The sequence below is a fragment of the Sylvia atricapilla genome, chromosome 7, assembly GCF_009819655.1.
Source record: "Sylvia atricapilla isolate bSylAtr1 chromosome 7, bSylAtr1.pri, whole genome shotgun sequence".
Lineage (NCBI taxonomy): Eukaryota > Metazoa > Chordata > Aves > Passeriformes > Sylviidae > Sylvia > Sylvia atricapilla.
The window spans coordinates 2,831,314-2,843,785 of NC_089146.1; the positions used below are offsets into that span (position 1 = coordinate 2,831,314).

General features: G+C 43.4%; 1 protein-coding gene across 1 annotated transcript in view; it reads left to right on the plus strand.

The window, feature by feature from the left end:
• CPS1 (carbamoyl-phosphate synthase 1) overlaps nucleotides 1-12,472 on the plus strand; it is a 90,628-nt gene that overhangs the window by 56,891 nt on the left and 21,265 nt on the right. The window contains exons 23-27 of the mRNA XM_066322425.1: nucleotides 250-315; nucleotides 874-937; nucleotides 3,697-3,878; nucleotides 9,815-10,009; nucleotides 10,553-10,620. Of these exons, the coding sequence (XP_066178522.1) occupies nucleotides 250-315; nucleotides 874-937; nucleotides 3,697-3,878; nucleotides 9,815-10,009; nucleotides 10,553-10,620 (575 nt within the window). The remainder of the gene's footprint in view (nucleotides 1-249; nucleotides 316-873; nucleotides 938-3,696; nucleotides 3,879-9,814; nucleotides 10,010-10,552; nucleotides 10,621-12,472) is intronic.

A 12,472-nucleotide genomic window follows, 5' to 3' on the forward strand; every position in this document is an offset into this window, starting at 1 on the left:
CTACAACTGCAGCTTAGAAAGAGATGGCAGAGTGTGGTGTTGACTGAGCTGCAGGGTCAGGCATATGCTGCATTAACAGCACAGGACAGGTCAAGTTGCCTCCTAATGAGGAAAGATATATGATGGGAAAACAATGGGAGTGAAACAGCAATAGAAAGGGGAAGAGGCAAAAGAAAAGAACCCAAAAATCTGAATGTAGGAAAAATCTTGCACTGGCCAAGTCATAATCCCTCCTTTTTTCTTGTACAGATTGACACCCTGGCAGCAGAATACCCAGCAGTGACTAATTACCTCTACATCACCTACAATGGGCAGGTAGGCACCCTCAGAAAAAACAGTCTCATTGCTATCTGGTTTGATCTCTCTTCCCTATGCCATGTGATTTCTGGAAATCTTGCAGATGCCTCAGTCTCTGTAGCAATTCTTTTGGATGGTTTTACATATAATCCCCTTACTGCAGGCCTGGAACTTTCTCTCGCTCCAGTCCTGATCCAGTGCATTTACTGTTAATGCCTCAGCGTTGTTAAGAGCCTGTTATCTATCACCTGCACATGCACAGCTAGGTGCTGGGAATGCAGAAGTCATAGTTCCCTTATCTCATCCTAACATTATTTTTGTATGAAACTTCACAGGTCCTTAGGCAGCTTGAACAGCCACGTTAGAGGTGGCGTTTCTCTTCTGCTCTGGGTGCAGCACCACTAATTCCAGGAGAGCTGCACTTGATTTACACTGCAGTGAGCAAGATCAGACTGGAGCCCTGAAGGATCAGATTGGTGGATTTGGGCTGAACACCAGAAACTGTTTATTCTGAAAACCACAGAGCTGTGTGCTGTGGAGTACAGATCCTAATGACTTTTTTGTCTCCCTTCCCAGGAACATGATGTAAAATTTGATGACTGTGGAGTGATGGTGTTGGGCTGTGGACCATATCACATAGGTAAATCTTTCTTACAACTCCTCTGTTCTCCTTGTCCCCTCAAGCCTTCTTTGGGTATTCTTGTGGTTCCTTAATTCCTCTTCTCATACGATGAAAAAACCCTCCAGAGCACAGGGCACAGGACATCAATCCCTTACAGAAGGTTTGCATTTTATTTGCTTGGAGATTTCATTTCATGCCCTGGAAAAAACCAAGAGAATTTTATTACTTTTCACTTGGTATTTAGTTGTGATTTCCATAAAGTTTTACAGTTTTTTTTTAATCTTTTTTCACATGTTAAGGTCTTGAGAACACTCATACCTTATGTGGAGCTTTGTTGCTCCCATACCTATCTTATATATTTACTGCCAGCTCATGATGATATTGTCACTATGCATTTAACAGCTCTAGGTGTAGGTGACTCTGAAAATATTTTGATCTCTTCGGCTGCTTCTGTGTAAGCAATTCTCTATATGTTGTTTTTTTTCTTTCAACCCACTCAGATCATTATACAGAGTAACAGTTTCCTCGTGGCTGTGAGTATTGGGTAGACAGACTGCTGAAGTCTGTATGTGATGATTTTCACTTTCTCTTTCCATGGATCTCTCAAAATAGCTTGCAATTATTGACAAGGAAAAATTGTTGGGGTGGGTTTTATTTGCTTTTTTTTATCCTTTGAAGGCAAGTAAGCAGAGTGCTTTTCCTCTATGATTTCAATATTGTAATCAGAATTTAGTGGGATCACCTTCAGATTAGAAGAGGCTAAATGATTTGGATGGAAGTTAAACACGTGACATTATTTTTCTTTATTTCCTTTGTGAAAGCTAAAGTTTTATGTAAAAAAGAAACAGAACAACTCTTATTAGTTTTATTTGGAAATAGTTGAAAATATATTGCAGGAAAATGTTGAATATATTCACACTTCCGCAAAGAAATAAAAATATTTGAGGGAAGTGAAGCCATTTCAAAAGTCATATATTCTGTGTTTAGAAAGAAAATTATTCAAACCCAGGTGAGTTTCTTGAACTTTCTTGTAAACTAATATGCCAAATAGAAGCTTGATGTGAGTCAATGCTGTTACACAGTCTTTAACTTCAGTGCTTGCTTTGGCACATTTTTCCTGCACACACAAAGCCTTGGCAATCCTTGCTCTTCACCTGCTTCCAGGGATCCCCTGTCCTGGGAGGGACTTTGTTTGTGTGTCAACCCTAAAAGCAGTATAAATATATTTCCACCACTGGCATGGGCCAGCAGAGTGCTCTGTAAGTTTTCAGGTGTGCACATAGACTCGACGTGATTGGGACGTGAAAGTGAGTTCCAAACCATGCATGTATTGATGTAGTAATTGTCTCCTGAGGAGCACTGCCTGGTTATGTTATAACAGTCATTGCTAGTAATACTATTTATTTTTTGTCTCCCCTCTTCCCATGTTTGGATATGATCATTACTGCATGTGCCTGGAATCCATTTAACAGCTGTTCAGCTGTTTTCCCAGGTTGTATCTGAAGAATCAGATGAGGGCTCCAGATGACCATTGTGTTCCAAAGCTGAGGTTTCTTATGCATATAAAAATACCTGTGTACTGGAAGTGGAATACAAAAACTGAGTGAGCATCTGGTGTCCCTTCTGGGAAACATCCAGGTTCAGATTTGATTTTCCTCTCTTTCCTGTGGGGTTTTAACTGAAGTTTAGGCATGTTTGGGGGTTCTTGTTTGACAGAAGTGGGGAAACAACTTATGTGCCTGTCAGGGAGTGACCTGTGCCAGCCATCAGTTTGTGACTAGGTGGTAGGGGCAGCAATTAAGCACAGACTGAATTTCTAATGTTCTTGTCACACAATTATATATAAAAGTAATATCAGCGGTTCACAACCATGTAATGACTGCAAATGCAGCATAAGGCCAAGCTTTTCTTGTAAACTGTAAGCATAACCGTTTAATGATGTTCTTTATTGTGCACCATTCTCTGTTTGTGGTAGGTGTCTTAGATGTTTGAGCACAGAAATATATGGGGTAATAGCTGTTTGCACAAGTCTCCATTCAAGTGTTCCCTGGAGCCTGCAGCATTGCCCAAGGCCAGGCGGTGCTCACTCAAGCCCCTCTGTGCCTGTTCCCTTTCAAGATGGCCACAATGCTTACACAGGGTTTGGGACAGTAGGACATGCTTGTTCCACAGTATTGCCATAGTCACTGGAACCTTTAAAGCCACAGAGTGGCTGTAAAAAGTGTTGTTCTACTTATCTGCCTTACCTGGAATCAGTGTACAGGAATGTCAAACCCGCTGAGATGTCATTCTTCTGTCGTTGGTTTAGCTCTTCTGGAAGGTAAAAACCACCTCAGTCTTGTATTCTTCACACCACATCTATGCAAATGCTTTGTGTTTCCTGGAGTAAGCAGCATTGTGTTATAATAACAGGAGCTCAATTTAGTTTATCCCACTCTTCGGTTTATCGCAGAGTGCGTGGGTTGGGAGGCAGCAGTGATTAGATGGAAAGCAAGAGCACACTGGAGTGTTTATGAGCACAGGATGACAGACATGTTAGAGAGGTCTGTCACTCCTGAGCAGCTGAGCCAACTTACCTGTTGTGCTTGGAGGTTCACGTTTTGTGGTTGATTAATTTCCATGGGAGGACAATTACATTTCTGGCTCTGGGCTGACAGGAGGCTGTGCTGGCTTTTTTTTTTTTCCCTCCTTCTTTAAGCTCGAGTGCTGGGAATATCTATTTATGTTTTCTTCTCTGCATCCTTCCTTTCCTTGCCCACTTTTCTGTCTCCTGGCAGGCAGCAGTGTGGAGTTTGATTGGTGTGCTGTCTCCAGCATCCGCACGCTGCGTCAGCTTGGCAACAAGACCGTGGTCGTGAATTGCAACCCAGAGACGGTGAGCACGGATTTTGATGAGTGTGACAGACTGTACTTTGAGGAGCTGTCACTGGAAAGGATCCTGGACATCTACCAATATGAGGTAAAGAAAAGCAGAAGCACTATAAAAAGCCATGAAGCAACCCAAACTTCTCAAAATTCCTGTCACTAGCTTTCCAAGCAGCTGGGGCTGAGAGGAGAGAGCAAAAGCTGTTTGCTTTGGATCTCAATGTTGCATTTTACATGCCCCTGATGCTCCTAGCAGGCTGCTCAAGAAGGGATGCCAAATAAATATTAAATTATTTTGCAAGATGCCATATTGGGCAATATTTACAATCAGGCTTAATTTGCTGCGCAGACATTTATCCCACAAACCGTTCTGCCCTTGCACTGCTGGGCTTCAGCAGTTGAGCACACCCTTGATTTGAAGCACAAGTGCTCCACCTGGAGCAGCTGAAGGAGTTCTGTGCATCACTCCAACGTGTGCCCAAGGACTTACAGCCTTGCAGTACAGTTGGCGAGTGAGTGTGGCCCAGCACACAGGCAGGCAGATCAGGGAGGGGCGCTGGAATTGCCATCCAACCATAAAATATTCCAGCTCCTGATCCAGACATTGCACTGGTCTTACAGCAAATTTCAAGTGTTCAGAAGTGCTGATCTGGGAGATGGAGGAGAGCCCCAGACATATTTGATAATGAGGGGATATATAATGTAAGCAGTTGGCCCCAATATGGAAAATGTTGATTTCTAGTGGATAACATGCTCACCTTGGATTTGTCGCTGGGGCTTTTAAAGGTGGTTTCAGGAACTTCATCTACCCTGAGATTCAGCATGAGTTGGCCATGTAACTTGCTGAAGCAACTTTGCAGAGCCCAGATCATGTTAAACTTGAAATTTTTCTTGACTCCCTTTCCTGATATATGAGGATCTGAGCTCATCTCCTTTGTGAGTGGGTGCAAAATGGTTTTATAATCTGATATAATTTATAAATTTATATTTTGATCATTCCCAAATTTGGAACCAGGCCAAAACACATCAGAAATTAGATCCCAGACTCTAGGCTCTGTTCTTCAGCCATTTGCAAGATACTGTCTATGACCATTTTTAAATTCCATGTTCATCCTTTCCTGTTTGTACAGGTTGTTTTACTTTTTAAAATTCTTGTAAAAACAAAGACTACTACTGGAAAATGTAGATTTTCAAGAGGCCAAAAGACCTTGGTGGCTCTCTGGACTCTTAAAGGTTGATTTTAGAATGCTTTAGGATTTTCCACGAGGCTCAGTTCTAAAAGCACTGAAATCTTATTTACTTAACAGAACTGAACTTCTGAGCAGGGGCGTGGAGGAAACTGGTGTGACAGTTTGTCAGACAAATAACACTGATGAAATACAACATCTAATTACTGCAGGATCAAAGAGAAGGTAGAGATAGGTGATGAGGGAGCTCATTTCCACATGGAGTGCTAGTAATTAGCAAGTTGGGTAAGGAAAAATATGTGAAAAGAATACTGAATACAGATTGAGACTTGAATTATCCTGCTTGTCAAAGCAAGGCTTGGCCAGTTGGATAGGAGGCAATGCAGATCTCCAGGTCTAACAGCAGCATCCTATTGTACCCAGAGTTTGCAGAGAATCCTGCTACTCTGGTATGGGTGTGAAAACATCTAACTGGATGTTTGTGCTGGAGGTGTGAAAGCCGTCACAGTCTGAGCCTAAACTTCCAAAATCACTGTTGTACTGTCCAATAATTCCCAAGGTGAATACTAAATACAAATAGTAAAACCACTTTTCTTCAGCTGCGACGTAAGGTAATGGTATTATTATGTGTAATTTGCAAGTTGGGAGACTGAGGAGTAGATAGGAGTAGATAGGAGTAGATAGACCCGCACAGAGTAATGCAGAAGAACCTGGGCAGAGCTGGGGACAGAGCCCAGACCTCCAGCAAAGTGCAGTCTAAGATACATTATTTGTTATATATCGTTTCTTTAGAAAAATGAGTGAGCCAAATGCTAATGTCCTGTTAACAGAATAGTTCCTCAGGCAAATGCAGCTGGAAATCAGCCCCCGAAGAAAAAGACCAAGTTAAAAATGAATCCGATTCTGAGATCCTTCATGAGTCCTGTAGATAGCCATCTCTCCCAGCTTCAAATACAAAGCATGAACAGTGTCATGATTTCAGACTGTTCTTTTAACCTCTCCTGGTCATTTGCCCCCTCTGGTGTTTTAATAGACAATGGACTGCTGGAAATTACTGGAAAGTCATGCATCATTGGCAAACTGTATGTGAAAACATCAGCAAACAATGGACACAACCCTGAGCCCTTAGCAGAGATGATATTTCAGCTCTCTAAACATTTTTAGGATAAGCAGCAGAACTTGGGCAGCTGTTAAGCCCAAGTGAATAGGTGCACTGACTTGTCCCCGCTTTTCTGATTAGATAAATTGGGCTGCATCCAGGAGAGAGTTAACCAACAGGACTGGGACAGCTGGAAGCTGCCCACCAAGAAATGCACACAGCTTCACACAGCCCTCTGTCAGGGGTGTACTGAGCTGTCCCCCCCCCTTTCTGTTCCTTGTGTCCTCTTTAACCTTTAGCTGACATTCACACCTGCAGTGACTCACCAGAGTCTGAGCTCTGCCTAACAGAGCCGTTCATTGGAGGAAAGTTTAATTTACTGTGAATGTGCAGAGTTAGGTGGTAATCTGTGAGGACAATAATTAAAAAAAAAAATAAAATTCTTTCCCTCAGATTTATTGGCTTTTTGTTTTCAGAGAAGATGTTCCCTTTTTATTTTAATATCTATCTGCTTGAGGGCCTCTACTGATTCTTTTTTCTGTTTCGGAGATTATTCTGAAACAATTCATAAAAGTAAAGGAGGCTCCTAGGTACAATTTTAATGGTCTAATTTGTTTTCAAACTCGGGGAAAAAGAAACCCCAGCTCTATTACTAATGACATAACAGCAAGGTAGTAATAAAAGGAGCGATTTTTGTTATAAAGGGAAAAATAATTCTCTCTAGGCTTCTTTCACTAGATTATGTATTGTGTATATTTTAAAGATATCTAATGGCAAGGATGTAATTAATTTTCTTTATAATTAAAATATGGCTGATGACATAGTGCTATGCAGTGGGGTCCCTTTCTGCCTGCCCACATTTCTCAGTGGAGCAGTCGTGTTCCCTGTCAGGACAGTGGTTGCTCTTTGGGTGGGAGCATGCTTTGGGAAACAACAGCAGAATTTCAAATTAAAAAGTAGGCAGCAGCTACATTCAATTGATGGTTCTTCTTGAGTGAAAATGAGTCTATGATTCTTTGCTGTCTGCTCGAATAAGGAATCTCCTCTGTCTCCTTAGGGCTGAAGTCCCTAATTCTGTCCCAGTTTTGATGTAGGCAGTATTTGGATTTTAGATGTGCAGTAACTAGAATTGTTTTAAATGCAGAAATGAGCAGCAGCTGAGGAGAAGCTGTTAGCTGGGATACATCAACTTTCACATATGTCAAGGATGCCTAAAGATGTTGGTTGACCTTTGAAGCAAAGCTACTTTGACTTGTTAACCCTCCTTCCAAGCTGCAAGGAGGGGTTTGCTAATTCACACTCTGGTTCTTATCCATGTGAGGTGATAAAGGCCCAGGGACCAGAGGGAGCTGCTCTTGTTTGGATGGGTCTGGAAGCACTAAGGCATAGATTTCTCTTCCAAGGTGGCGATAGTGAGCTCTGGTGTCATGAGACAACTGATTTTGGGCACAAAACAGCTCCTGGCCTTTTTCGCTGCCTGTCCTCAGCTCTTCCAGGTGGTTGCTGCTGGCCAGCAGCACCGTGGCATCCCATAAGTGACTGCATAGTGAAAAGGAAAAAAATAATCATGTCATGCTATGTATTAGACTGCTGAGCAAATAATCGTGGGATAGTGAGTGCTGCTTAAATGCCAGACTGTTGGATCTTTGTTATGGTAGGAAATCACCACATCAAAGCTGAGTGGAGACTTTACTAGCCTTTATCATCTATTTTTGCCCAGTCACTTCCAGTCCATCCTGCTCTCAGTTTACAGTTTTGCCACTCCAAATCCCTTTAAGTCCATGATGAAGGAATTCCTCTTCCAGCAAGGCCAGTAAGGCTGACCTTCCTTAGGAAAAGCACACTTGTAATTAAAAGAACATTGCTCCTCTATCTTTTAGAGCCAAACCATGGATCACTTGATTCCTGTTTCTCGTTTGTTACAAGTGAGTAAAACTGTAAAACACATTTGGTTCAAAAGAGCCCTTCACTGGAGCTGTTCTGTGAGCCAGACTGTCCTTTGGGCAAAGTTTCACCATCTTTAATTTGAAAGTAAAGTGCTCTGTTGTAGGCACTCTAAGGCCTTTTCTTCTGTTGAAAATTTTCACACCTGACTGTACTTGAAAGCGTTAGGGGTTCTATGTAAAAAAAGAAGAAAAGCCCATATTGGCACCTGCAGAAAGGTGTGTGTTAGCAAGATCACCTGTCTCTTGTTATTTACTGTTTAGTTTTTTCTCACTTAAAATGCGATGCTGCCCCTGACAGACGTGAAATGCCCCACTGTGGCTGGAGGATGCTGTGCCACCTGTTCTGCCTCTGGAACTGGAGTGCTTACAGATACCTGTGTGGAAATGAACACCTATGACAGTTTGCTGAAATGCTTGCTGCCATCCAGGGCACTTCCAGAAACGACGAGCTAGTCAGGAATAAGGAGCATTGATTAAAATAAAGGCCTAAGTGTGTCCAGAGCTGTGTGATGTGTTGGGCTCTGTTGATTAGCTTTGTTACACCCCTTAAAGACTGGCTTCTGGGGCTAGGAAAGGTGGTTTGCTTATTGAGTAGCAGAGCTGGCAGAAAAAGAAACCCCATAAATTCCAGTTGTTTCCAATTGGCTCTCTGCTGGAGGTTACTGCCTTGCATCTCTGGAATAAAAAAGCTTTTGCATGAATGTCTGCTCCTCTGAAAATCTCTGACCATGAGCGTGGGAGAGGCTGTTTTCTCCAAGAACTAGACTGAAAAAGAAAGAAGACCTCAGCATCTTGTTTGTTTGTGCTGCTGGGTCCAAAGGGCACAGCAAGCAGGGGGCAGGCTCAGCTGTAGTGAGAGTCCCCCTGACATGTGTAGGAGCACATGGGAAGGAAACCTGGCCCCACAGGGCAGAGTGCTGAGGTTTGTTGGGGTGCAGTGCATGTTCCTGGTGCTGTGCCCTTCCTCTGGAAAGCAAAGCAACGTGTCAGCTCAGTGCTTTATCCTCTCTGGGAAAGCAGAAGCACCCAAACATGACATGCAAAGAAAGTAACAGTTCAAGCAGGACTTAGGGAATCATAGGTCGATGTGAAAGCTGCAAATTCTCTGATTTCCTAGGGAATTTGATCTCCAGTTATTGCTGGGTTTTGAGTGATATTGAGGAGGATATTGCTGGTTTAGGGAAGATACACACTGCCAATCACACTTTGCAGCCTGGGTGCCTCTGGATCAGCACAATTATGATAAAATCATAGAATGGCTTGAGTTGGAAGGGACCTTAAAGATCATCTAGTTCCACCCCCCTGCCATAGGCAGGGACACCTTCCACTATCCCAGGCTGCTCCAAGCCTGGCCTTGGACACTTCCAGGGATGGGGCAGCCACAGCTTCTCTGGGCACCCTGTGCCAGGGCCTCCCCACCCTCAGAATAAAGAATTTCTTTTTAATATCTAACCTAGATCTCTCCTCTTCCAGTTTAAAGCTGTTCATCCTTCTCCTATCCCCATCTGCCTGAGTAAGAAGTCGCTGTCCTCTTTTATAATGAATTTTCTTTAGGCTTTGGAAAACTGCAGTAAGGTCTTCCTGCAGCTTCTTTTCTCCAGGCTGAACAACCCCAGCTGCCTCAGCCTGTCTTCACAAGAGGTGCTCCAGATCTCTGATCATCTTTGTGGTCCTCTGATGTGTCTTTGTTCACAGCAACCTGAAAAGGGACATCATCTAAATACTGGATTTTTGTTGTGACAGCTCTTCCCATTAAGATAACTTGGACATGACCGTGCTCCTTTCTGTCTTCCAACAGGGATGCAGTGGCTGCATTATTTCTGTAGGGGGGCAGATTCCCAATAACCTGGCAGTGCCACTGCACCAGAGTGGAGTGAAGATTCTTGGCACAAGTCCTTTAAAGATTGACCAGGCAGAAGATCGTTCCGTATTCTCAGCTGTCCTGGATGAGCTGCATGTGGCCCAGGCTCCCTGGAAGGCAGTCAGCACCCTGGTGAGTTGGGATGTGCATCTGGGGAATGTTGGGATGTGCATCTGCTCAGGAAGGGCTGAGTCACTGATACATTTCAGCATTCTGAAGGCATTTGGCAGCTTTTTACTGCCCACGTTGAAGAACTTTTTGATCCCTGTAAAGTGATGCTACAGCGGCACTGGGCGCTGGTCAAACTGGAAGGGAAGTGTCTTTCAATCACCTCACACAGCCTGGGGTATGTATCCAGCAGAAGTTAGCCCCACTAACTAGATAGTCTAGATATCCTGCTGGGCTTGAGATCTGCTCTAGCAGGTGGAGATTGCAAAGGAATAGGGAAGTGTTGGCATTGCTCTTTTTTTCCCAGTGAAGCTTTATGGACAGGGGAGGTCTGAAGGTGACAGCTTTGAAACCAGAAGTTGTGTTATTTTCAGTGCAGGCTGCCATCTCCAACTTCTTTCCCCTCATCTTAGTTGCTAGTAAAGTGCAAATGCAGTTAGAATTGGAATTTTGGAATGACTTTAAATACTTTCTTGATCACAGCATGTATTTCCTCCCTTTCTTTAGAGAGATGCAGTTGAATTTGCAAGGACTGTGAGTTATCCATGTTTGCTGAGGCCCTCCTATGTTCTGAGGTAAGGCTCAGCTGTCAGGGTATGAACTCCAAAAACCTCTCTGAAACAAGGGGGAACAATTTCAGGGGATGTGTGGAAAACTCTGTGCTAGGTGTACCTGGCATTAGGCTGCCCATGAGAAAACTGCTCAAAACAATTAATAAACCCAATGGATCTCTGAAGTCCATCAGGCACAGATCAAAGGGAGAACATAATCATAAGAATGTCTGTTTGGCTGTATTACCTTTTGCATATCCCAAGGCCAAAACCATCTGGGATGCTCTTTCAGGTTCCTGAGATTGTTACCTGTGCAATTTAATCAGAAGATTGCTTGCCACCAGGAAAAAGAGACGGGAACTTGCTGAGGCTGTTTATTGAGATGGGCATCTGTTTTCAGAAAGTGCATCTTTTGAATTCAGCTTCTTGTTTGCCAAGCTTCTCTGCTTACAGGCATGTTTTATGTCCCTACACTGTGGCAGCTGCTTCTCATTAAACAGACATTGTACAGTCCCTCATTTCCAACAGCCAGCCAGACTTTTTGAGGAGGTTACACCAGCACATGCACACAGCAAGCCCATAAGTTCTGAATGATTGCTCTTCTCTGTGAGAAGTTTCTTCATAGCTGAGTGACTCAGCACGGAGAGGCAGTTTGCTGGGCACAGTTTACAAGTGAAAATAAATTGGAGACAGGGTCCTTTTCATATGAAAGACGTACATATCAAAATGAAGAAGCTCAATATCAGTTTTCAGGGCTCTAGGACAAGCACACTTTTTATTTTAAAAGAAGAAAAGAAGAAGAGTTTCTTCAGCCCTGAAGGAAACATCTTTTAGAAGATACTCCTGAATGTGACTTTTCTATCTGGTCTCCAAGACTTAGAATAGTGTTTCAAGCAAAGTTAGAAAACAGCCCTCCTGTCAGGAGTAAAATTGAGTAAAGTATAAGGTAAAAACTGCTCCTGATGTAATTTGCCAGATTGTTAGGGAACACTTCTTTTAGCCTGTTGTTTCCATCCTTATTAAAACCATTATAGGCCGTTTCCATGTTAAGTATTTGTTAGTGCAGGGTAAGGGGACTCCAGGGAGAAAGATGAAACTGGAGGAGGTAAGACTTGAGGAACAAGAGTGTGAAAAGCCCTAGCACAGCCCTTCCCTGGCCTCTGTCTCCAGAACAGCAGCAATCCATGGCTAGATTTCTTCATCCTTTGAGCAGGTATGATTTTTAATACTGGCCAGTTTCCCTGGAAAACTAAATGCCTTTCCCCAGCAGTTAGGTGCTGTGTACACCAGCTCACATCCTCAGTGGTACTGCTGACACAAGTTCATGGCTTTGTTGAACTCTATTGATGTACATCAGCTGAAGAGGTGAATGTAATCACCTAGGTAGCTGTGTCTATTTGTCTTAGGATAAAGTGCCTGATCTGTGGGATAGATCCTTCTTCCACTTTTCCCCACAGCCTCTTTGGGCTTGCCCAAAAAAGCAAAGGGGGAGCTGGGTATTAGTGGTAGAAATGGGAAATGTTACATTTTTTAAGTAAGATTCTTGTCTTTAAAAGGGACTTGAATCAGTTACTCTGGACCCAGGTTCTCCCAGATCCCCTTCTCTGATTACTGGCAGTTAAATTAAAGCAGCTTTCAGATATCTGCTGTCTGTGTGTTCTCCCTTAAGGAAAGAGGTGTTAGGGGAGGAACACAGTGAGATGGCCAGCAAAGAACCTGGATTTACACTACCACAACCATTGCCAGTGACCCATGCCAGCCTCACTTCATCTGTCCCTGAGGAGCAGTTGGGCTAAAGTGAGCCAAGTGTGTTTGTCCTGAGCTCCCAGCTCAACTGCCCTGGGGGACAGGCTGGGCCTTACTGGGCCTGGGTGGC